Source organism: Chanodichthys erythropterus, chromosome 2 (genome assembly GCF_024489055.1).
Source record: "Chanodichthys erythropterus isolate Z2021 chromosome 2, ASM2448905v1, whole genome shotgun sequence".
NCBI classification, from domain to species: Eukaryota; Metazoa; Chordata; class Actinopteri; order Cypriniformes; family Xenocyprididae; genus Chanodichthys; species Chanodichthys erythropterus.
In genome coordinates, this window is record NC_090222.1 from 27824790 (window position 1) to 27849636 (window position 24847).

Consider the following 24847-nt stretch of genomic DNA (forward strand, 5'->3'; position numbering starts at 1 on the left):
TCCACAAAATAACTTTATGCATTAAACAAGCAATTAAAGAGCTGTGATCACTACAATTGCAAATGAAAAATATTTACAATCAATGCACATATCAGAGACACCAGAATGCAAGAATTGAAAACAACCAGGCATGTTTAAGGCCATAGGTGACAAAGTCAACTAAAATTTCTACACTAATACATGGATATTCACACCTTATGAATACTTAGACAGTGGCAATTTTTGCAATATCTTTGCAGGTAATTGAGTATGCAATAGACAACAAGCCAACCTGTATTCCTGGTAAACTTTTTCATGCAAGTATGACAAAATTTGTCATTCAAAATAAGAGGTGGACTTCAGGAACGTTTGTTCAGTGTTTCCTAACTAGGAGAGCAGTGCAAATCAAATCTACAATTATCAACAAACGGTAAAACATTTTTACATCAACACATATATCTTCAAAATAAAAACATTCATTTATTTCCTATTGGAGCAAAATATTTGGCTCTAGTGCATTAAGCCTTGAAATTTGAAAAGACACATGATAGTTAAGAAAATCTTAAAATTAAGAAAGAGCAATTATGTCTGCATTGTATTTGTGCTGTTGCATTGACTGTGCATTAAAATGTGAAATCAAACCGTATATCTACTGTGTATGTAAGAGGTAAGAGGTCAGGATCAAGTTCCACACTTGAGGGCTGTTTATTGCCCACGAGTCAATAGAGAACAAAGATCGGCTTAAAAAACAAACAGAACTGTGTTAATGTCTCTCTCTAGTGGACTTGAAGGGATAGTTCACCCAAAAATGAAAATTGTGTCATCATTTACTCACCCTCAAGTTGTTCCAAACCTGTATGATTTTCTTTCATCTGTCACCAAACAGTTGACGGTAAGCCACTGACTTCCATAGTATGGAAAATATACTATGGTTACCGTCAACTGTTTGGTGACAGATGAAAGAAACTCATACAGGTTTGGAACAACATGATTTTGAAGAATGCTGTTAATCAAACAACTGTTTGGCTATCAGCATTCTTCAAAATATCTTCTTTTGTGTTTAACAGATGAAAAAATGCATACAGGTTTGGAACAACCTGATTTTGAGGAATGCTGGTAACCAAACAACTGTTTATCAGCATTCTTCAAAATACCTTCTTTTGTGTTAAACAGATCAAAGAAACTCATACAGGTTTGGAACAACTTGATTTTGAAGAATGCTGATAAACAAACAACTGTTTGGTGAACAGCATTCTTCAAAATATCTGCTTTTGTGACGAAACAGATTTTTAAAAAATGCATACCAGTTTGGAACGACTTGAGGGTAAGTAAATGATGACAGAATTTTCATTTTTTGGTGAACTATCCCTTTAAGATGCATGAGCTTCCTGTGACATTCTAGTTTCAGAGGTCTACAATTAATAGGAAGCAATACTGCTAATGTAGCATAAACTGTTGGTTAGAAATCATGAAGCACCTTAGAGGAGGATTTCCTGATTTAAGTGATTCAGAGATGACTAACTGAAGGCACGTGGGAGTTTAAAGCACCTGCTGTACTAAAACTATTCCAGTTTATTTCTGAAAATCAACATCATAATGTCTGGTAACTTCATAAACTCTATGAAAAGGAAGCACATGAACCATTTAAATTTCCAGCATAGCAGATTAGTCTAAAGGAAAGTTCATGCCTGAGATCATCTCAGCCCCGCAGCCCTTGCCAGAATACTCTACTTTACAGTTGAGACAGAGTAGTGACATGCATGATGTCATGGAAAGAGGTACAGAGGTTCTGAAACAGAGTTTCAGCATCTGTCTCTGGACTGGACGTCCAAGCGGTGCAGGATGCAACAATTCTACAATGGGATGAGAAGCATTAAAACTATAATAATATGCCTAAAAAATTATAATATATAAAATTATAAAATACAGTTAATAAAAAATGTAGTATGTAATATTACAAATATTTAAAAAATGTTCTAAATATAGTTTATATAATATAAAAATAATAACAAAAATGTTTATATGAATTATAACACATAAAATGTAAATTAAAAAAATTATAATAACTGATATGGACCAACCTGTCATCACGGATGCGGTAGAAAAACCCATATCCGTGGGGCACCATGGGTGCAACTGCTCCCAGTACAGTAGTGTAGCCCACTAGACTAGTAGAAAGCACAAAATTCCCCCCTCCTCCACTGTAAAACAGAGTGACAAACATTTCGCATTTTACAAGAATTAGACAAGAATTTCGCATTATACTTCCCTTAGGGTTAGGGTTAGGGTGTACAAGAGCAATACAAACAAATCAATACACTGGAAATGAACCACTGGAATGAGAGTGTTAGGTCAGACCTTTTAGAGTAGAGTGGATCTGTGTAGAGTTCAGGCACAGGAAGACCCTCCTCTTTAGCAATCAGATACAAGCCCAGGAGGTGTCTGTCAAAGCCTGAAATGTGCAAAGATCATTCAAACATTTGTACTTGCTATATATGATCTATTACACAATGTAAATGTTATCACACTGACACACAAACCTTTTCCATCCTGTGCCTCTCCCATCAGTTTGTTATGTTTGCTGAAAGCTGCACTTAAAGCTTGTCTTTTCTCTTCAATCTGCATTAAAAAGACCATAAAAAGCCATCAAAATAAACTGAGAGGATTTCAATGTCTAGCTCTGTGGTTCTCAACCAAGAGGCCAGGGGGCCTAAAGATGACTTCAAATGAGTTTAAGTAATAGAAAACAAGTATTATTAAAAAATAAGCTAAAAATCAAAATGTTTCTTATTTTAATTCACCCCCTTAACAAATTTTTTTTTTCTTTAAAGGATCAGGGTTCCCACAGTCTCGAAAACCTGGATATATGAGGTATCCTAACCTTAAAAGTATGATTTCTAGAAAAAGTCATGTAAATTGATATAATCTTAAAATGACATTGATGTTATAAAATATACATTTAGTTGCAATATAGTTAGCAAAATGTCTAAAGTGGACCATCAAAATAAAGTGTTACCCATCATGAACGACTGGAAACGTTTTATTGGTAATTTATTGGGATCCCTGAAGAATATTCATTTTTTAAAACTTCTGGAATTCGGAAACTTATTTTTTTTATTTTAATTCTAATTATTATGTTTGTAATCTATGAATTATATCCTAGTTTCTGTAAATGAAAATCTTTTTACAGCAAAAATATACCAGAGATAACCTATATATAAATGTAAATTCTGCCATGTCATTCCAAACCTATATGACTTTCTTTCCTCTGTGAAACACAAAAGAAGAAATTTTGCAAAATGTCTGAGCTGCTCATTTCCAAACAATTCAAGTGAATGATGATGAGTGCTGTCAAGCTTCAAAAAAAGACAAAAAAAGAATCATAAAAGCAGCAAGCTATACAATACATTTAAACCAACATTCTCCTGTCATAACACCAAAATCACATTCATGCTCCCAAAATGTAGCACACAAGCCATGCGGACAACTTTTATGATATTTTATAGTGACCCAACAGGTCTCCATTTACTTTCACTGTAAATAAAAAGATGGGTCAAACAGGTTTGGAACAACTTAAGGATGAGTAAATGATGACCGAATTTTCATATTCGGCTGAACACAGGGCACTCACAGTGGCTGTAGGGTTCAACATGGTTCTGCACCAGTGCTGGGCCTCCACAGTGCAGGGCCTCATGGTTTCTGTACGGCCATGGAAGAAACGGCGTGTGGTGGCCGTCTCGTAACAACTACCAGACCTGAGGATGATAGAGAAAGATGCCAAACTTAGCAAGGACTGAAAGGTCTTGATTATTCAGTCAAGGAGTTATCCAACACACTTACTTTCCGTGTAGCCTGTAGTATGCTAACTGAAGAGCCAACTGTACAAACGTGTCAGGGTGAAGCTTCTTTTTCTTAATGGCTGCTTTTCCAAAGGAGGTAAAGGCGTAACTGACAACCTGCAGGTCCTGAGACTGTTGATACAGACACATTGAGATGAGCGCTTCATGATGTTTACTAAAAACTGTATACTCAGTTTGCATTAATGCATTATGTGATTGTATAACAATGATTGTTTGTAGAAGTCAATGAGAGTACCATGTGCGTGTGTTACTTACACTTTTGTTGTACTGTTCTTTAGCCAAGGCAATGTCTCTCCTCACCCGTTCATCCACGGTGAATATCAGCTCCTCCGGCAAAGGCATCTCACGCACAACCTCTGAACCCTGGGAGTCATATGATAATTTCAACATGACAGTCATGCACATAAAATGATATACACAAATATACATAAAAGTGGTCTTACCTTCCATACTCCACCACAGGCCTTCAGTTTTTGATCTACATAGTATCCATTAGACACTAAAACCATGGCATCATACGGCGCATGCTTTAAACAATCAAATAACAATGATGACAAAAAAGTGATTATTATTCAAATGATGTATTTATATCATAGACATATGATAAACATTGACATGGACTGCAATAATTTGATTACTGGTAACATTAAGGCTTTATTCAGACTAGAAAATTATTTAGAAAGGTATATGTTTTCTGGTCGCATTCAAAAGTTTGGGGTCAATAAGATTTTTTTGTTTGCTTGTTTTTGAAAGTCTCTAATTACATTTTAAAATATATTCAAATAGAAAATTATTTTGTGATGGAAAAGCTGGAATTTCAGCAGCCATTACTCCAGTCTTCAGTGTCACATGATCCTTCAGAAATCATTCTAATATGCTGATAGTCCTCAAGAGATATTTATTATTAATATCAATGCTGAAAGTCATTATTCTCTGATAAAAAAAAGCTTTTATTTGAAATAGATTATTTTGTAACAAGGTAAAAGTCTTTACTGACATTTTTGATCAATTTAATGCATCCTTGCTGAATAAAAGTATTCATTTAAAAAAAAAAAAAAAAAATCTTACTGATCTCAAACATTTGAACAGTAGTGTATGTAAAAATATACATAAACTATAATAATGTTGCCATAATCAATAATTGTATTTACATCACAGTTAGAAGCGAAGGTCCCATTAGAGAAGCAGATGAGATTGTAAGATTTATCACCCCAGCGGATTGTGGGGTCACCAGTTAATGCCAGATGGGTCAACTATCATGAAAGAGAGAAAACATTTTAAATTTCATACCTGGACCAAATATAATATCAGAATGACATTTATGACTGTCCTCATACAAGTGTGTTTGTATTGTACTCAACCTGTGTGTAGTTTTCAGGGGTGGCATAGGGCTTGGCATCATCCAGCCCGAGCACAAATAAAGAACTCTGAATAGTTTCTAGTATGTTCTTATTCACAGGATCGATGGAAATCAGGTACTCCCGAGCCTGAAGACACAGATGGGGGGGGAAATCTTATCATGATAAGCCTGGAATATCCAGAACAGATTTATAAACTGTTGGTGGAACTCTACTGAAGGTTAGAATTCTTCCACATCCTTGTAGAAAGTCAGGTGGAGTTCATTTGCCTACTGTGCTGTGATTGGCTCTAGTGCTCCAGTGGAGGGCGTGGCTTTACCTTCGCCCAGCGGGTCCTTTCCTCAGTGGTGAGAGCGCTCACACCGTCCCCCTCAGGCTCTCCATCACAGCATTCTTTAATGTAAGTGAGCTGCCTAAATGTGAAATAGCATACAACTTTACTATTTCAGCAGTTTATAGTGTGCTTACTGTGTAAAATACAATGGACAACCTACTTTATTACCGTTCAAAAGTTCGGGAACATTAAGGTTAAATAATGTTTTTGAAAGTCTCTTGTTCATCAAGGCTGCATTTATTTGATCACTGAAAATACAGTAAAAATTGGAAATATCATTATAATTTCTATATCTGTTTTGTTTATATATACTGCCAGAACCAAAAAAAAGTCGCTGTTTGGATACTTAAGATTCTATGGATGGATCATTATTACAGCAATTATTATTTTTCTAGCATGTTAAATGTTTGGCAACGGTCCTTTTAACCCTAAAAGATGGAGTGTGTAGCTTTTCATTTCCTAAACAACCATGTATTAAGATGTATCATGGCCATATTCCAGGATGACAATGTCAATATTCATCAGGCTCAAATTGTGAAAGAATTGTTGGGAGGGAGCATAACGAATCATTTTCACACATTAATTGGCACAGACCTTAACCTCAGTGTGAGTTTTTGGGATGTGCTGGAGGAGACTTTCCAGAGTGATCGACTCTTGCATTGTCAATACAAGATCTTGACCAAAAAATGATTGTCATTTCCATCAAGAGATGCATCAATTTTTGGTCAAGATCTTGTATTGACAATGCAAGAGGTGAGCACTCTGTAAAGTCTCCTCCAGCACATCCCAAAAACTTCCAATGAAATTAAAGTCTGGACTCAATTCAGGTGTGAAAATGATTCTTCATGCTCTCTGAATCTGAGCCATTCTTTCACAATTTTAATTCTGGTGAATCTTGACATTGTCATCCTGGAGTATGGCCATGATGTGTCTTCTTACATGGTTGTTTAAGAAATGAAAAGCTACACACTCCATCTTTAAGAGTTAAAAGAACTGTTGCCAAACATATAGCATGCTAGAAACATACTAATCACTGTAATAATGATCCATTCATAGATTCTTAAGTATGTGCCTATAAAATCCAAAGAGCGACTTTTTGCCGAGCAGTGTATATCATAATACATTTTAAAATGTAATTTATTCCTGTGATGGCAAAGCTGAATTTTCATTACTACAGTCTTCAGAGTCACATGATCCTTCTGAAATCATTCTAATATGCTGATTTGCTGCTCAAGAAAAAATCCATATAATTTTTGTTGAAAACTTCTTAATATTTTTGTGATTTTTTTTAGGATTCCTTTAAGAATAGAAAGTTCAAAAGAACAGCATTTATTTGAAACAGAAATCTTTTGTAACACTAGAAATGGCACTTTCTCTACTGTCACTTTTTGTTCAATTTAATGTGTCCTTGCTGAATAACAGTAGACAATATTTGTCAAAATTTGACACAAACAGAGGCTACTGCGTGAAATACTGTATCACCAAGCAATCTTTTAATATCTAATTTTATCAGACTGCCAAATGTTATAATATTAATGCAAATTTAGTTTTCAAAACGTTAAATGGACATCACTAGCAGAATTTAACATGTAACATGACGAGGTCACGTGACAATGACATAGTGTACTACTATGTGAAACATTTTTCGTAGAATACTGCCTATTGTATTATTTACTCATTAAAATGTAAAAAATGTTTGAAGACATATATTAAGACAGATTAAACAGGATAAAAAAAAAACCCACTGAATCATACCTCAACAGCTCTGGGGGAGTGAGGATACGACCATCACAAAGAGCATCAAATGTGAATACCCTCCCACGACACATCACTATCATGTGAGAAGGGCAGGGTCCTTCACTCTCTACAACACACAGAGATCACACATGTAACACACAGACACATGTATGCATACAAACAAGCATGCATATATGCCTGACCTGTTTTGAAGAAGTTGAGGATGGTGTCTTTAGTGATGCCAGGCACTTTGCAGGTGCAGAAGAGCATGCGGAACTGATCCATGTCAAAGGGTGTTGTTCCTGCTTTATGAACAGCCAGCCTCTCCCTGATCAATATCAGCAAATACAAACAAATAACCATATTACTTACATAATACATTACAGATACAGACAAAAACAAGACATAGACACTTTTTGAAAATCATTTACTACATTGGCTGTTTCTTTGTTAACATAAGTGATCACATACGTGCGGATAAGGTCCCAGTACTGGAGGCTGTGCCACAAATTTATGCTGGACCTTTCCAGCTGCGTGCCCTCACATGTAGGCCAGCAGTGCTCCAGGTAGGCTGTAGGTCCCCCAAAATTCACATTCAGCTGAGAGGGGATGCGCACTTCTAGATATGCTGTGTCCAGCCACCAGTCCTCAAGCTGAAGAAGAAAAAACACCAGGTTCAAATAAAGTCTATAAACTACATACATGAAAATACATCAGTTATGTAAGCGATTCATTAGCGTAGCTCAAAAAGAGCGATACAAAAATTGTGTGTACCCAGTTGCGCCTGCTCTTGGCTCTCTGCAGAAGCTTCTGGTGCAGCTGTTGTCCGATTCCCTCCTCAAAGCGTTTCACAATGGCCTCTGTGGCTCCAAACTCCTCCTCAGATGCAAAAGGTTTCACTGGAGAAAAAAATAGAATAATAACAATATCTAATTTAATTTTGCATTTTCCTCACATATTTTACTCATTAAACAAACTTTTCTTTTCTGAAAAAAAAAAGTTAAAAATTATTTAACTGCTTAAATAGGCCAAATAGAAAAATATAAAACATAAACTAACATATTTGTTTATAATTTATGTTTATTAATTTTAAATATTTATATTTAATGTTAATGTTTCTCTTTTAATGAAACAATACTTTGAAATCTACAATTATATATATATATATATATATATATATATATATATATATATTAGTCAAACCAAAATTTATTCAGACACCTTGAACATTTCATTCATTAATACAGTTTATTCACTCTAATTTTTAAAAAAGGTAATAAAATATGACAAGATCTCAGAGTTAAACTGTGTCAGAAAAAAATAATCTTAATTATGTCAGATAACACTTAAGCAAAACATGGTCAGGTCAAAGTGTCTGAATAATCTTTGGTTGCAAATTTTTATCAATTTTACGGTAGTACACTGTATGAAGAATTTTTGGGTATAATGTGTCACAGTTTGCTTTATTTTGCTATCCTCACTTATATATATATATATATATATATATATATATATATATATATATATTATATTATATTATATTAATTATATATATATATATATATATATATATATATATATATATATATGAACTATAGTGTCCTGCACCCACTAGTGAAAATAATATCAAAAATATAAAAAATGTCTAAATAATAATTTTTGGTTTGACTGTATTATATATATATATATATATATTATGAAACCAGCTTAATTTTAGTATTATTTATATACTATTATTATTTGAATCAGACAGTTTTCAGTATTCATAATTTTTGTTTTTAGTCATTTAATATGTTTATATGCTTTAATTCTTTTTAATGTAAGTTTTCATAATCCTATCCTCATGTAATTACATATAATATCCAGCAGAATCAGTCCAGGTGTTGAATGACCTCTCACCTGAATGCAGGTATTTGTTCAGTGTGTTCTGTAGCTCAGGCACGGGAAGAGGAGGGAGGCTGCTCTGATACTGAAACGTCCGCTCTGCAGTGGACTCGAACATCTGATTATCCATTATTTCTCGACTGATTCAACTGCGAATCAAATCAGATCAACAGTCAGAAAGGCTCAGTGGCAGCATGCCCAATCATATCATATTATAAACAGCCTACACTTCTGCAAAATCTGTTTATGTTTACTCCCCCTAGAGACGTGCACTTGACGCAATACCTTTTAATGCAGGATTCAACTCTGGATTTAATGCAGTAATGCATGAATAAATCACTGAAATCAGGCATATAAATAAATCAAATCTTAAATACATATCTAAGTCATGATAAATGCACATGATGCAAACGGAAACAATATCGAAGTGACTTAACATTACCTCAGTAAGACAAGAGACTGCAGTTAAAGGCTGTGAAGCTGCACGGGTGAAAGGGAGATTCTTGACAACGGAGAACCTCGATGTGTAACGTTACATTCAACAACACTAGATCGGGAATCGCTCCCGTTACCTTTGCCCTAATTACAAGATGTGAAGTCAAAAACAATAACAATGACACAATCAACATGGCCAACCGCCTGAACATATTTCAAAATACAGGTTCTGCAGGAACAACGTGACGGCGAAGGAATGAAGGAATATCAAGTTGTGTGCTGCTCATTTAGGCCAAATTAGGTTTTGAAACACATTTCCAAGCCATTGATTCATTCATTCATTCATTCATTCATTCTCAAATATAATGAATCATGATTTTTTGACCTAAAAGATTATTTCATAATTAAACACATTATGTGATTGATTTTTATATATATATAAAATTTAATATATAAAAAATAAAATGTCTATTATTTTTACAATCTTTGGACATCACCAAGAGATTTTTTAATTTAAGTACCACAAAAACAAATAATAAATGATAAAATAATTTAACTCTAATAGGCTATAAACATTGTTTATCATATGATTTACTTTTTAAATGTACTTTTGAATAACTTACACTGTAAAAAAAAATGGATAAAATTAAAAACGGATTTTACATTACATTTCTGTTAACCCTAAAACACAAAGCAATGAAGTTCAAAATTCAGGTAAAACACCTGTAAAAATAAATAAATACAGAACATTCTGTCAAATTAATACAGTACATTCTGTATATTTTACATATTTTTTTAGAGTGTAAACAAGACAAAAATGTAATTTCCGAGTCACTGACGTACATAAAAAGGATTTTATATTTTGTGTAAATAAAAAAATAAAATAAATGATTGGTTTATTGCAAATATTCCCATTTGATTCACTCTAGAGTTTTCTGGCATCTATTTCTGATTGCTGATTTTTCCCTGATTTGGCAACACTGTACAAGGCCTGGTCTTGGCAAGACTTCCACGTCTTGTATTCTGCATGCATCCCAACCAAACGGGTGTTGTGATGACTACGCTTCAGTGAGCACACTGAGAGGACAAAGAAGGTCTTTGTGTGTAAGGGCACAATTACTGGTCCTCAAGCCTGAGGAATCAGCTTAATACTAATAAGCAACAAGAAAAGATTTTGTTAGGATATTGAAAATAAAGAGGACAGCATTAACATGATATCTGACAGCTTTATTCAATGACTCATTTTATATATATATATATATATATATATATATATATATATATATATATATATATATATATATATATATAAAACAAAGATTATGATTACATCTTAAAGTCTCATCTGATTGGTAATGAGATATCAATGAGGTTATCGTATCACTACCTATCTTTTAATCTGTTAATTTGTATTACATAAAAAAGATGAAATAAAAAACTACTTCATTGTGTAAATCTTGCAGCTTTTTAATAGTTTATTAACTTTTATAATATGTAAAACTAAGATGTTTTTCCCCATCACATTCCATATTTTTCAATGACTTCCTTGGCCAGCGAAATGTAGGCATTCATGGCATCCTCATTTGACATACCTGTTGGAGAAAAGAGTGAAGAATGAAGAAGACTATATGAATCAAGCCATCATCAGAAACATTTAAAGGGTCTTATATAACCTTCTGAGTACAAATCTCAATACAATTTACATATTAATACAAACAAGTGCAGTGCATGTGATTACTGAGCAAGCATTACATTCTGTCTATTGCAAAACCATCTTAACTGCTTGAAAATAATGAAAATGTTGACTGAAAAAAAAAAAAAAAAAAAAAAAAAACAGGATCTATTTTTTTCTTACCTTTCCTTAAATTCCATGCCTCCCATTTGGCTTTCCCTTTCATATCCAGTATTCCAGGTTTATCTGCACAAAACAGACAATATACATTTGCAATTATTAGATTGAGCTGTTAAACTCAGAAGTATGGTTTAATAAAAAAATATAAATAATAATAATAATACAACAATCACCAATATTAACGTCCCCAATGATAGCTTGCTTGTAGAAGCCATACAAATCCCGCAGCTCCTGGTCATTAGGTCTGGTCTTCACTTTCTTTACATCCTCTGCATATTGCTCAAATTCAGCCTATAGCCACAGACATTTTGACTTAATTTTTTTCCCCCCTGCAATCCTATAATGATATAATCAAGCTCTAATGTGTATCTGCTTACACCTCACATATTCTGACCCATTTTGCCCCACTAAGCATCTTAATCACTATGCATCATGCATTATTCCCAGACTGTATAGAGCCTATTGTTTAGTATCACAAAGAACTAACAATGTGTGTGCCAACATGAATGGACTTTGTGCCAATATAAACCTACAGGCTATATCGGTAAAAGAAGAAGAAATAAAGAATTGTTTGTGGATAGTCTATATATCGCGAAACTTTTAATACATCAAAAATGACGTAAAACATTCCCAAGCGCACATCCAGAAGCAACAGGTGAGGTGAAAACAATACGCGCGCGATGCTGGATGCGTAATATACGCCTTAGTACACGAGGAACATGACATTAGCTCTTGTGTAGCCTATACAGCGGAATATAATACAGCATAATAGTAATACAGTGTTCGTAATATTTAACATCCTATCTATATTTACCCAGCAGCTGACTTAAAGGAATATCCAACAGGCTGGAATTCACGCGTTACATCGACAAACGCAGGGAACGTGAAATTATAGGAAAAGAAATCAGTGCGGTTAAATACCTTCAAAGTCATTTTCTTAGGCGAGTATGGTGCGGCTGGGCGCGTCAGCTGAAACGTAGCGTAGATGTACTGATGAATAGCCTACAGTTTACGATGACACACCGCGCGGAGCTCCAGTGCGCTGAGGTGAGGCTGAGCGCTGATTGGCTGATGGAACGTCCGAGGGCAAGTAGTGCTCACTGCAGAGCCAAATGGCGTCAAGCTCCTCCTCTGTGGATGTAATGGGTGCAGGAATAGAGTTATGGGTATGGTTAGGGTGTGGTTGGACATTCTAGCTCCACCCATTACACTCAAAACATCACCAACTGGCAGGTATCTGCAGGTTCAGTATACTTTGGATAAAAAGGTCTTTTAATGGACTTAACCATTTTAATCACAAATCAATGGTCAGGAAATTTGCAAGAATTGCACAAATATTGTAGATAAAGCATGGAATAGCCTTCCCCGACTTGCAGACAGCTTTTTACACGTAGAAGAGTCGTTGTCAAACTCAACTTCAAATAGAGTAGTTGAAAAATGTCTTCTAGATTGTTTGAGTTTAGTAAGACCAAATATCACTAGAGTTCAAATCTGGACTCTTATCAGGCCAAAACATGAGCCTGATGGACTTGTTTTCAAACCACTTCTTGGTTGTCTTTGCAGTTAAGGCAGGAGCATTATCTTGTTGAAGAATAAAAATCTGATCATTCCTCTTTAGATAACAACGTTTCATTGTTTGAAGCTAGCCATTCTGCAATATTTCCTTGTTCTCATCAAAGCATTAAATGACTTTTCACAGTGAACCAGCTCACTAACACTCTAAAAATGGTGCTATAATACTAAAAGTGGTTCTTTGCCTCATAATCATATAAGGGAACTACTTTAAGTGCTGTGTAGCACCAAATCTTGCTGCTTCAGTGGTTCTTCACCTGGTCTTTGGGATGACTGAGGTGCTATAAAGAACCTGTTTAGCCCCTTTAAAGGTTCTTTACTAGCCAAAGAACCACTGTTGGTGCTGTTTAACTTCATTTTTGTTGAAGAAATAAAATGCGATATTGCACCTCTTATGGGTTCTACAAAGCACCAAAAGCGGTTCCCCTATGATTATGAGCTAATGATGCCTCTTCCTCCATGCTTCACTGTTGTAGAGATGCATTTATTATCATATTTCTTACCATATTTCTGAAGACACAGCTCTGGAGCCTCATTTGTTTTTCAGTGTGATTCATCACTCCACGCATAATGTTCTGCCAAAAACTTCATTTTGTCTTTGACTTTTGTTTCTTTCTTTTTGTTTTGAGACAGCAATGGCTTTTTAGTGCATTTGCTTAAATGTAGCTAATTTCCTGACCAATAATGTGTGGCGAAGGCTTAGTTTTTTGCCATATTTGGCAGAAAATTTGTTTGATATAGATATAAAATGTATGTATGTAGATAGCTTAATCTTTACTTTTTGTCTTTTCCAGTTTGAACAAACAATAGCCTACATGATACATGCTTCCTCTGTAAGTGCTTATCAATATTAGACAAAAAACAAAACAAAACAAAACAATAATAGTGGAAAATAAAATCACATGCCAAAGAAGTCTTACATGGGCACTAACAAAATAAACAACAGTGTCAGGACGTATATTACAAAAAGCACAGTTTACATCAATATTTTCTATTGTGTAGCAGAGTGATTTCTATAAAGAATTTTAAATGACAATATTCCCTTTAATTTGTTTCTAAAATTAAATAATTGGCCCATTGGTAACAATAGTTCTTTTTATATTATTAGTATATTATTAATAGCCTAATAATAAATAATAAATAAATAATAATTTTAAGTATATATTTTGTTCCATATATCTATAAGCTGTGAAGTTTGTGAAGATTGATAATTTGTAGTACCTGAACCGACTAGATATTAAAGGATTAGTTCAATTTCAAATTAAAATTTCCTGATAATTTACTCACCCCCATGTCATCCAAGATGTTCATGTCTTTCTTTCTTCAGTTGAAAAGAAATGGGTTTTTGATGAAAACATTCCAGGATTTTTCTCCATATAGTGGACTTCAATGGAGCCCAAACGGTGGAAGGTCAAAATGACAGTTTCATTGCAGCTTCAAAGCGTTCTACACAATCCCAGACGAGGAATAAGGTTCTTATCTAGAGAAACCATCGCTCATTTTCTTAAAAATTAATAAATAAATAAATAAATAATATAAGTTTTAACCATGAATGCGAACCCGAACTAGCTCTCTTCTTCTTATTCTCTATTTGAATTCCAGCAGTGCTAAGTGTATCACTGCCCTCCACAGGTCGAAGTTTGAACTAATTGTTATATACTTGCACTAGCATATTGTATATGACAATTTAGTTCAAACTTTGACCTGAGGAGGGCAGTAATACACTTAGCACTGTCTACACTGCCGGAATTCAAATAGAGAAGAAGAAGAGAGCTAGTTGGAGTTCGCATTCATGGTTAAAACGCATACATTTTTTTATTTTTTTTAGAAAATGAGCAATGGTTTCTCTAGATAATTACCTTATTTCTTGTCTGGGATCACTGTGAACTGTAATTTTGACCTTCAACCGTTTGGGCTCCATTGAAGTCCACTATATGGAGAAAAATCCTGGAATGTTTTCATCAAAAACCTCAATTTCTTTTCAACTGAAGAAAGAAAGACGTGAACATCTTGGATGACATGGGGGTGGGTAAATTATCAGGAAATTTTAATTAGAAAGTGAACTAATCTTTTAACGTCAGGCCTTTTTATGACTGAACAGCTCTGTCCTTCAGGAGGCTACAGATAGTCAGTCGCTAGATGGCAGTGTGGATGTTGAACTATTTATTATGTGACCACCGAAAAAGATCTTTAAAAACAACATGTCTGCGCACAGAGAAATGTGCACACGGTGTGGAAGTGAAACCTTTTTTTAACGGGCGAAATCTTGATTTCAGGCTGTTTATTAGGTTTGTATAACTCATACTTATGTGTCTTGGTCCATATAAAATACAATATAACAAGCTTTGTTGCTGTAATTTAGTTTAATGATTTTGAATTTTGCTTAAAAGCTCAGGTTTCCAGAAAGAATGTCTACCCCGCGGGCAATGAAGAAAGAAAAAAAGAAGCCCACACCAGTGAAAACATCTCTGGTTAGCCCGTACAATCCACGATGGTTACCGCTGGCACATGACGGCAAGCGATTAATACTGGACACGTTAAAAACCAAAATTTCCGATCTTGGGCTTCAGAAACGACGTGTCAATAGGTTTCGCGAGTGGGGAAGCAGAAGGAGGTCAAGAAAAAAGACATCAAATCCAACGGAGGATCAAAAGCTAGCTCCTGAAACCGCCGAGAGTGGACAAACCCTCTCTAAGCCCACCGAACCGTGCTGGACCAATCCGGCCGTGAGGAAACAGCTGGCCATTGGCATCAACGAGGTCACCAAGGGTTTGGAGAGGAATGAACTGAGTTTGGTGCTTGTGTGTAATTCGGTCAGGCCAGAAGACATGACATGGCATTTAATCCCGCTGAGTGTTACGAGGTCGGTGCCCGCCTGTCAGGTGCCCGATCTGAGCGACAGTCTCTCGGGGCTGCTGGGTCTCAAGTGCGTCCTCGCGCTGGGATTCAAACGGGATGGCGCAGCGTTCGAGGATGTGGTCCGAGAGATCACGTCCCTGATTGTGCCACTCAAGGTAGCTTGGATTCCGACGAATTCAACACCGACAGCCGAAGAAAAACACACAGATACAGAAAAGGGACAGAAGAGGAAATTAGAAGATAGGTCAGATGAAGCCAGCGACGCCTCTCCTTTAACCCTCCAGCCTCTGAAAGTGAAGAAAATCATCCCGAATCCCACAAAAATCAGAAAACCGAAAAAGAAAGAAAAGAAAAAGTGCTTATCAAGTGTTTAGCCTGTTCTCTATAAATACAGGTTACTATTTAGGTTGATTGGACACATGCTAGGTGTTTAATTTAGTTATATTTCCAAAAGTTTGTTTGATGGTTATGGAGAGGAAAAAGACCCAAGTGGATTGTTTTATATATTTGGATGCTTTTATTCAGTCAAATATCCATGCTGGTATACCTTGATGTATATTTTTTGACAATTAGTTATTTGGGTGGACTGTCATGTTTAACATGGTGCTGGTACATATTCCCATCAGTTCCAACCTGCAATGGAGTTCAATAAAAATACTGTCTTCAGAAAGAGAAAGCTGATCATTTAAAACTACACAATTTGACATTTAAAAAACCTCTCTGAAATAAGGCAAGTACTTTGGGTGTTCTCACCATAACCCATAAGTTCTTAAACCATACAGATTGGGGGGGAAAAGAAGTTTCATGCTCATTTCATACGGCAAGCCTTAGAAAAAACATATGCAAACTGACATTCGCAAAAGTGCCCTGGATGTTATTGAATGAAACCACCGGTTGAAATGTGGGACTTTGAGAGAAGTACCTTTCTTTTTAAGCATGTCTGGATGTGCGCTTATTTAAAAGCATATTGTAGATTCAGATACATTAAAGCAAACCATGACAAGATAAGCTGTAGTAACACAAAATAAGCTTCTGATATACAATAATTTTGTTCACATTTCATTACGTCCAACCAGTGATTGTAACTGAACAGCGAGCAAGCTTTCCTGACCACATGACCTTTAACTCCTTGTGCTTAAGTATAGCAAAATTACCAGGGCCTGATCGCAAATGCACCATTTGAGCGAGGTTATGGTTTCAATGCAGAGAATACTGACAGAATAATAATAATAAAAAAAACAATAAAATGGAACGTGTAACTTAAACAATTCTAAATATCAGAATTGTTTTACTAAAATTATAATTTAAAAACACTAGATGGTAAAGAACAGAAACTGGTGGGAAAAAGAAGCTACTTAAGGTGTGATGATCATGCCTTCATGAAACAAAATGTAAATGAATTCAAAATCCTAAATATTTCTTTTGGACACACAAAACCTAAATAAAAAATATTCTTAAAAATGCACCTCAGAGCAAACTGGCCGTTTTATAAACAAATAAATGTTGTGCTTTGAAATACAATACATTCTTCCACATGTGTAACCATTTACGCTCCCCCTCCCTCCCCTCGCACAGACAGCAGGAACTCTGAACGGTATATGACTTCAAAGGCAGCTCCATAGAAAAGACTTTGGATTTCGACCCCGTTCCTGTTCCGTTGTAAACCTCACAACACAAAATAAATATCTGGCATTAAATGTACAGCTTGCTAATTCACACAAATGTATCAACACTCCTTCATAATACAAAACAAATGAACAAAAAGACAAAAACCATGGGATTAAACATGTTCTGCGAGAGGATACAGATTGCATGTTAAGGAAAATAAATGAACACTACGTGTATGAGTGTATACAGCTTGCGGATGTGTTTGACCTTGATAAATGTTTCTCACATTCTCAGAAAGAGAGTCAAAGACAAAGAGAAAGGAGGGGAGACCCCTCAATAACTGAAACAAGACCTAAGAGAGCTGCACAACATAACTCATTCACTTTGAATGGATGTCAGTTTTTCCTCTTTATATAGACTACGTCCAAGTCAGAGAATTCGAGACGGACCTCTGAATCGGTCGGCATCCAACACGAAGCAGCCAATTACTGTAAAACGAGGCCAACCTGGGGAAAACGGAGAAGTGAATTAAAACACATTCAAATTATCATTGTGTATTTTCAGCAGTTATATGGCTTATTTGATCTCTAAACAGAGAAAGGATTAAGAAGCATCAAAGCTGGGATTTAAAGGGGTCATCGTGACATGATCTTTTGACGCCGAAGAGGTCTCTGTACCATTAAAACATGCTCGAAGATTCATAGCTTAAAATTTCCTCATTATAAACAAAGCATGCATTTAATCTTGTTTTGATATAGCAGGATCTGGCGTCACATGGGCAAATATATTTGCATATGGCTGCCTCCAGAGCAAGACATTAGGCCGGTTCGACTTGATGCAGCGCTGCACAGACCGATCGGCACCTGACTTGAAGCAGTGCATGCTGGTTAGAAATTTTGTCTGACTTGATTTTATCAGCACCGACGCCATGTGAATGTGACGTATGGCTTCAAAGTACCGCAAGCGCGATTCGCGAGCAGCAGACCGAGTCAGCCAGCGCAGTTTCTCAAGAGCTGCTGCAACGAGCTCCGATGACGACACAGCTGTTCCACGATTGGCTTGATTGGATTTAACACATGACAACGATCACGTGTGTTTCGTATTTATTCTGAAAACTTCAGTTCCACTTATACTCACAAATCTATATTTTATAACAGTTAAAGCCCTTTTTATGTTTTTGCAATGTTACATTGTTGCATGTTTATCAAAATAAAACTGAAAAAAAAACAAACAAACATCACTACATTTATAGTATTTAAATAATATATGCTTATGTTGAACTTTATTTTTGTAAAAAGAGAAACTGTAAGCAGTACATAAAGTATTGAATGAAAATGTCTCTGAAACAGTGTATTAGTCAAATATTGCATTTATTTCACTTCAGCTGTAATAAAGCATGCAAACGCAGAGCAAGTGTCACTACGATAAGCAGAAAGTGTCCGACTTTACGCCTCACTTTTTTTTTCAGCTCCTCCCCGCCTGCACGTGGCTACTCTCGCCGATCGGTTGCATCCAGCCACAACCGATGTCAAACACACCTAACAATAAATAGTTACATGTAACTGCACCATAAGCCCTGCCCACTGGCATTCAGACATTCAGGTGGCAAAATACTAATGGGTAAATTGGCAACTTGTGGTCTTGCACAGACCAAAACAAAAACAGACATTCTGACACGGAACGCACATTTCAAAGTAAAATAACTGGCTGTAGCAATGGTTTTCAGAGAAATGAGTATGTGAACTCAGCATGTTTAATAAATATCTACAGTCAAAAACTTACATAAAGCACCTTTAATGGCTGTCATTGGCCTACACTGGATGTGAGCGCTGCATTGCATCAAAAGCAAATAGAACCCATTCTATTTGCTTTGTAATTGATGGTTTTATATAGATAATGTTTACAAAACCCTCACTTGTGTGCAACAGCAAGTGGGCTTTGATACTGTTTATTATGCAATGACATTAGCCAATCATAACTGTGGCAGTTTATTGACAAGCCTTAAAATGGATCATTTCAGACAGAGGGTCAGAATGAAGGTTGAAAATCATTTTCACATTTTTTTTTTTATTAAAAAAAATTATGAATTTATTACATCTTTAAAAATTAATATTAAATTTATTATAAGTGAACCACAAGAAACAAACAAAAAAAAAAAATTAATGTCAAGACCCCTTTACAAGATTTTTTTTAAAAAAAGCTATAATTTATAAATATTATATGAATCTTACTTTCTCTGGGTCCATGGGAGGGCATTTCCAGTTGTACAGGTAATACTGCAGGTTACCATCACCAATCCCAAACTTGAGTTTTTCCAAGAAAGTCTTATTGTCCATTAGATCCAGTGCATTAAAAACATCAAAACCTTTCTGTCGCCCAAAACATCCCGAAAAAACAAAGGGAATATGAATTAGAATATACGAAGAATTTAACAACAAATCATTAGTAATCATCCATTAAGAACACAATAAAATAATTTATCATTAAAATAATCTTTGTCTTGGTTTTACAAACTCATTTTAATTGTGATCATACCAGTTTGGCTAGGATAAGAGCATCATTCATCAGGTCTATGAGCGGCGTCTCTGTATGGACATTGTAAAAGGAATAAGCGGCCTTCAGACTTTTGTGCAGCGGATGATGCATCACTGTAGATGGCAGGGTGTAGAAACTGATGAAGTCCGTTAGCATCCCACCAGAACCCTTTGAAGGAAGGAGAGTTATGTGAGGGAGTACAATAATATGAAGTAAAGCAGAGTACTGCACGTAGAGATGAATGCTCCAGAGGGTACCTCGACTACATAAGTGTCAATGATGTTCTCCTGCGGTAGGAACCAGTGCTTCACCTCCTCTTCCCCCATGACAGGGCGCAGGTGGAACCGGCTCAGGTATTTCTGCAGCAATGCTGTCACCTGCTTCACATCCCCCTCTCCCATTGACCTCAAACCAGGGGTACGAGTGCTCTAAAGAAAAATACAAAAACGAAATTGGAGAACATTTAAAGGGAAAAAAGCATATGCGTTTGGAACAAAACCCCCCCAAAAAAACTTTCATTTCTAGATGCACTTTCCATTAAGAGGGTTCTTTTTGAATAAGGACTTTTATTTTGAAAATGACAAAAAGGTTTACATCAGGTAATCTGTAGAGCTTCATTGTCCGCTGTAGTGTCATGTTTCTGCTGAGGTGGGAAAACTTAACCTCCACAAGCTTTCTGGGGTTTAGAGAGCGATGCCAGTATCTGAAAAGATACAGATATATAAACAGGTTCAATCTCACAGAAGTGCCTCTAATAATCCAAATGAGAGTAATTTACACAAATCGACGATTTAGTGCTGTAGCAATCCAGCTGGATTTGGTACCTGCATGTAGAAACAGGTTTGGGCAGGACCACACCAGCAGTGTACACGGCTTGGAAAATTCCTTCTAAATTGACCCGCCGCGTGATCTCTCGGATTAGCACAGGAGCGACACGCTTTGAGCGCAATTTTTTATGCACACATAGGAAGTTAATCTCCACCATCGTCTTCAACCTTTGGAAGCAAAGAGAATTAGTGCTATAGTGAGGGTTGAAACAAAAAACAACTCTCAGAATTTACAAACAGAAATGGTAAAAATGGTTTTAAAGTTGCTTCTGGCACAGGCATTGATGTGATGTGGTCTCATACTCACGTGTCATAGATGTGGATGTCTGCAGGAATGGCACTGATGAACCCAACCAGCTTCTTATTGGATGAGACCCTGACACCACAGTGCCACTGGGGCAGCCAACCTGGCGGACGTAGTGCCCTTACAGTGAAAGAGATCAAATGATACTGTTATACATCTCAATAATGTCATATGTTAAACCTGCATGCAATGCACTGCTATAAAGGCATTATCTCAGATTAGCAGATTATAATGCAAACCATCAGATGATCACTTACCATTTCAGAAAGTTAGGAGAATAATCAAATCTAAACATGTTGTCATCATCCTCAACATAATTTTCATTCAGCAAAGTGTATAATTCCTTCAGCTACAAGGTAGAAAAGAGAAAATATCATGATTTTTTTATGCATAGGACTATTTTTTATCTCAATGAATAGCAAAAACACAGTATAAGCACTTTATACACTGACATTCAGTCAGTCATTTCACACATACGTACCACTTCAGCATTGCTAAGGTCCAGTGTGTCCCACATAAAGCCCTGCGGGAGGGAATATGGCTCTTGTCTGATATTTTCTTTATCTGGCTCAATTGGTCCATGAGTAGTCACCACCTCATCTGCAAAGGAGAGGGAGCTCTTTAAGTCTTTCAGCGTTGTTTATCTATGTAAAAATAAATGACGTAAAGCAGGGATTCACAATTTTTTTTGTCAGCCAAACCTCTTGAAGTACCCCCTGAGATTTTTAAGTTAATATTTCAATAATTCAAAAACACATTTGCACTTTCATGATTCTGTGTTGTTGGTTAATGGTCACATGACATGCAGGTAAACTAATAATTAACCTTTTATTAAGTGTTTTATTTTGATTATTTTTATTTTAGATTAATTAATTTCTTTATTTATTTAAACCAGGGGGTTGTGAACCCTCCCTTTGGGAAACGGATGTAAAGGACAATGAACATATCGCAAAATATATCACACCAGGATGATCGTTAACGTATCAATCTCTTGGTGTTGACCATCTGACTGTACCTTATCAAGCTTTTTACACAACTACTTAAATAAGCAAATATTAATTCAGTATAATAATATTACAAAACATTTTTATTCCAAATAAACAAATAAACTTTCTATTCATCAAAGAATCCTGAAATATATATATATATATATATATATATATATATATATATATATATATATATATATATATATATATATATATATATATATATACACACACAGCTGTTTTCAACATTTATAATAATAAAAAAAGTTTCATGAGCAGCAAATCAGTTCTGAAGGATCATGTGACACTGAAGACTGGAGTAATAGCTGATGAAAATTCAGCTTTGCCATCACAGATATAATTACATCTTAAAATATATTCAAATAGAAAACAGTTATTTTAAATTGTAGTAATATTTCACAATACTACTGTTTTTTTACTGTAAATAAAAGCAGCCTTGGTGAGCATAAGTGAAAAAACTTGCCGACCCCAAACTTTTGAACGGTTGTGTAACTAAACATCTTGTGCTTTCATTTGTGATGCTGAGGTTGCGTTTTCTGAATAAACAATTAGTTGATTTTTTTGTTGAATACAACACTGTTTAAGGATTAAAATAAGATACAGACTGTTTCAAGTTTTGCAGTGTTGCAATCAAACACGTGCAGAGGTGTATGACTCACTGAGTTTGGGCACGGGTTGAGTGTCCCAGAACTGGTACTTGTGCTTTGTGGCCTCGTCTATGTTTTTGGCTGGACCCTGACAGGTGGACAGGAGCTCCATAGCTCTCTGAATGTCCTGCAGTTTCTGCATTGGAATGGCAGGGTTCTGGGACAGGAATAGAGTGAAATCAGCTTTTTATGTTTAACTAAACAACCTTTTTGCCAACATTATACAGTCAGTACATTATACAAAGCAGAAACCTTGATCTCCTGAGAATCAGAGGCAGAGTCAGACTTGGTTCCTCCTGAGCTTGGTTTCTCCTTCTTTCTCTTTTGTTTCTTCTTTTTCTTCTTTGCACCAAGATCACCCCCAGGACTCCTTAACAAAATAACACCTTTCAAATGCCAGATATACCTTACTGACAATGCATACAACCGTTTGTGAGATTCAAAGACAAGCATGACAGGCGACAGTGTCATGTCTGCTTATAACAGTAGACTGGAGGGTGAATGTCAGAGCCTTAAAACCATAAAAACAAGTGTCAGTCTGTTCATAAAAGCAGGTCAAACTTTATGGGGCTTCCTGAAGGATGTTAGTCTGCCTGACAACAACAGAGCCGTTATCATCATCCTCGGTCCTTGAGCTGACAAAGATGCTCGACTGCAATGCTGCTCAGCTCATAAAGAGGATCAAGCGTGTTTGTATTGTTCAGAGGTGATGAAGACACAATAATGAAACGAGGCGGATGATTTCCACTGCCTTTATGTAAATATGAACAACAATGGCGACTTAGAAACCACACAGACTAACAAATATGTTCAGAAATATAGTAAAGAACAGACGGAGGACTTGTCTGACTGCTGAGCTCAAATAAATGCTTCAACATTAATATCGAGCTAGCTAGAGCTAACTATGTTGCAAACGCTGCATAAAGTAAATGTCGACATTTGCCTATGCTATTTTAAATGCGTAAATACAACGCTATATATCCATTACACAATTAACGAGCTATCATGTTAGCAGACTTGTTTAAAATACAGTAATTCTCCTCCAGGATACCTGGTTGCTAAGCTAACCGTTTGTTTACATCTCTGTAGCAGTTAAACGGCGACGGCTTGCCGCGGCTAATCCTCGCGCAAACAGCAGCTCTTCAGCGCGTGCTCACCCCTGCATGTGCTCATTTTCCTCCTCGTTGTCTCCGTCGATGCCGCAGGTGTCCTGGTCGTCCAGCTCCAGGCTCTGCTGGCTGGCCGCGGACTCGCTGTCCTCCGCCATCATGGATGAATCTGCTGCAAATCCTCACGACAAAACCACTTAATAAAAACCACGGAAAACAGCACCGTCTACCGATTATTGCCACGAACAGCTCGTGGGAGTGTAAATGGAGAGGACAGGCTAACGTGATAATATGCACACCTCCTCAGGGTCCATTAATTGATTTAAAATGTGTGTGGTTTTTTTTTTTTGTAATGATTAGTGAAACTATTTTTTATGAACACTGCTTGGACTAAAGGACTTTGTAAGGAAGAATGTGACAAGTGAATTATAGTGATATAATTAAAACGTGAATGTCGTTTAATAATATAATAATTTTATAAGCTAATAATAACATTGCTTACCCTAACCCAAAAATGTGTAATACAAAAACACAGTAGTATTTGTTCACAATGGAATGTATTTTTCTAAAAGTACTTATTAAAAAATTAAATTACAAATAAGTAAAAGGCTTAATAAAACAACAGCTTGCAATTAAAAGTTATAAAATATGCAATTTAAAAAATGGTGTGTGTACCATAAAAAAAAAAAAAAAGTAACGTGTTGATTAAAAAATGTAATATGCAACTGAGTGGTTCTTTGCAATGTCGTGTAACTTGTGTTTAACAATTTGTGAGTAGTATATATATATATATATATATATATATATATATATATATATATATATATATATATATATATATATATATATAATTACATTTAAATTAATCATTTGATAAAATGCACTTATTGTGTACATGTTTTTACATTGTACTTATATTTTAAAAACACCTGCACGT

The 24847-nt window shown here is 35.7% G+C and overlaps 4 protein-coding genes across 9 annotated transcripts; 1 reads left to right on the top strand and 3 right to left on the bottom strand.

Annotated features, from left to right (window-relative positions):
* Positions 1-854: 854 nt before the first annotated feature.
* On the bottom strand, positions 855-12434 carry crot (carnitine O-octanoyltransferase). Of its 4 annotated transcripts, none has more exons than XM_067408017.1 (17): positions 12361-12434; positions 9168-9301; positions 8043-8167; positions 7740-7921; positions 7472-7596; positions 7287-7395; positions 5517-5610; positions 5201-5326; positions 4991-5092; positions 4283-4366; positions 4095-4202; positions 3820-3950; positions 3611-3734; positions 2520-2598; positions 2338-2431; positions 2061-2180; positions 855-1832 (listed from the first exon to the last, which is right to left on the bottom strand). In XM_067408017.1, exons 2-17 carry the CDS (start codon positions 9280-9282, stop codon positions 1712-1714), a joined length of 1839 nt encoding a protein of 612 aa, XP_067264118.1. In that variant the 5' UTR covers positions 9283-9301; positions 12361-12434; the 3' UTR covers positions 855-1711. The 4 variants fall into 4 exon arrangements, 3 of the variants coding, with proteins under 3 accessions (XP_067264118.1, XP_067264110.1, XP_067264128.1); XM_067408009.1 differs by lacking the exon at positions 12361-12434 and adding an exon at positions 9595-10296; XR_010896994.1 differs by lacking the exons at positions 855-1832; positions 2061-2180; positions 2338-2431; ... (5 more) ...; positions 4991-5092; positions 12361-12434 and adding exons at positions 5692-5779; positions 9595-10304.
* On the bottom strand, positions 10899-12498 carry acbd7 (acyl-CoA binding domain containing 7). Its single transcript, XM_067408038.1, has 4 exons — positions 12361-12498; positions 11613-11730; positions 11443-11505; positions 10899-11179 (listed from the first exon to the last, which is right to left on the bottom strand). The coding sequence occupies exons 1-4, from the start codon at positions 12370-12372 to the stop codon at positions 11106-11108; spliced, it is 267 nt and encodes an 88-aa protein (XP_067264139.1). The 5' UTR covers positions 12373-12498; the 3' UTR covers positions 10899-11105.
* A 2686-nt stretch (positions 12499-15184) lies between these two features.
* rpp38 (ribonuclease P/MRP 38 subunit) lies at positions 15185-16248 on the top strand. 2 transcript variants are annotated; one of them, XM_067408069.1, is made up of 2 exons: positions 15185-15299; positions 15407-16248. In XM_067408069.1, exon 2 carries the CDS (start codon positions 15420-15422, stop codon positions 16242-16244), a length of 825 nt encoding a protein of 274 aa, XP_067264170.1. In that variant the 5' UTR covers positions 15185-15299; positions 15407-15419; the 3' UTR covers positions 16245-16248. The 2 variants fall into 2 exon arrangements, with proteins under 2 accessions (XP_067264170.1, XP_067264178.1); XM_067408077.1 differs by having other exon boundaries at positions 15195-15299; positions 15402-16248.
* Positions 16249-17844: 1596 nt separating this feature from the next.
* On the bottom strand, positions 17845-24084 carry nmt2 (N-myristoyltransferase 2). 2 transcript variants are annotated; one of them, XM_067408055.1, is made up of 12 exons: positions 23959-24084; positions 23054-23171; positions 22814-22958; positions 21626-21744; positions 21402-21493; positions 21148-21264; positions 20838-21008; positions 20608-20716; positions 20271-20441; positions 20014-20181; positions 19710-19847; positions 17845-17984 (listed from the first exon to the last, which is right to left on the bottom strand). In XM_067408055.1, exons 1-12 carry the CDS (start codon positions 24069-24071, stop codon positions 17964-17966), a joined length of 1482 nt encoding a protein of 493 aa, XP_067264156.1. In that variant the 5' UTR covers positions 24072-24084; the 3' UTR covers positions 17845-17963. The 2 variants fall into 2 exon arrangements, with proteins under 2 accessions (XP_067264156.1, XP_067264148.1); XM_067408047.1 differs by lacking the exon at positions 17845-17984 and adding an exon at positions 17997-19016.
* Positions 24085-24847: the final 763 nt, after the last annotated feature.

What these genes read in the sequence shown, in the direction of transcription:
- crot (XM_067408017.1), bottom strand. Translation starts at nt 9,282, where the DNA reads ATGGATAATCAGATGTTCGAGTCCACTGCAGAGCGGACGTTTCAGTAT. An exon ending in TACTACAGGCTACACGGAAA is followed by an intron (nt 3,735 to 3,819) that starts GTAAGTGTGTTG and finishes TATCATCCTCAG; the next exon opens with GTCTGGTAGTTGTTACGAGA. An exon ending in TGTTGAACCCTACAGCCACT is followed by an intron (nt 2,599 to 3,610) that starts GTGAGTGCCCTG and finishes TTTTTAATGCAG; the next exon opens with ATTGAAGAGAAAAGACAAGC.
- rpp38 (XM_067408069.1), top strand. Translation starts at nt 15,420, where the DNA reads ATGTCTACCCCGCGGGCAATGAAGAAAGAAAAAAAGAAGCCCACACCA.
- nmt2 (XM_067408047.1), bottom strand. Translation starts at nt 24,071, where the DNA reads ATGATGGCGGAGGACAGCGAGTCCGCGGCCAGCCAGCAGAGCCTGGAG. An exon ending in TCAACCCGTGCCCAAACTCA is followed by an intron (nt 21,745 to 22,813) that starts GTGAGTCATACA and finishes TCTCCTTTGCAG; the next exon opens with ATGAGGTGGTGACTACTCAT. An exon ending in AGCTCTACAGATTACCTGAT is followed by an intron (nt 20,442 to 20,607) that starts GTAAACCTTTTT and finishes ATTTTTCTTTAG; the next exon opens with AGCACTCGTACCCCTGGTTT.
- acbd7 (XM_067408038.1), bottom strand. An exon ending in CATTGGGGACGTTAATATTG is followed by an intron (nt 11,506 to 11,612) that starts GTGATTGTTGTA and finishes TGTTTTGTGCAG; the next exon opens with ATAAACCTGGAATACTGGAT. An exon ending in GGCATGGAATTTAAGGAAAG is followed by an intron (nt 11,180 to 11,442) that starts GTAAGAAAAAAA and finishes TTTCTCCAACAG; the next exon opens with GTATGTCAAATGAGGATGCC.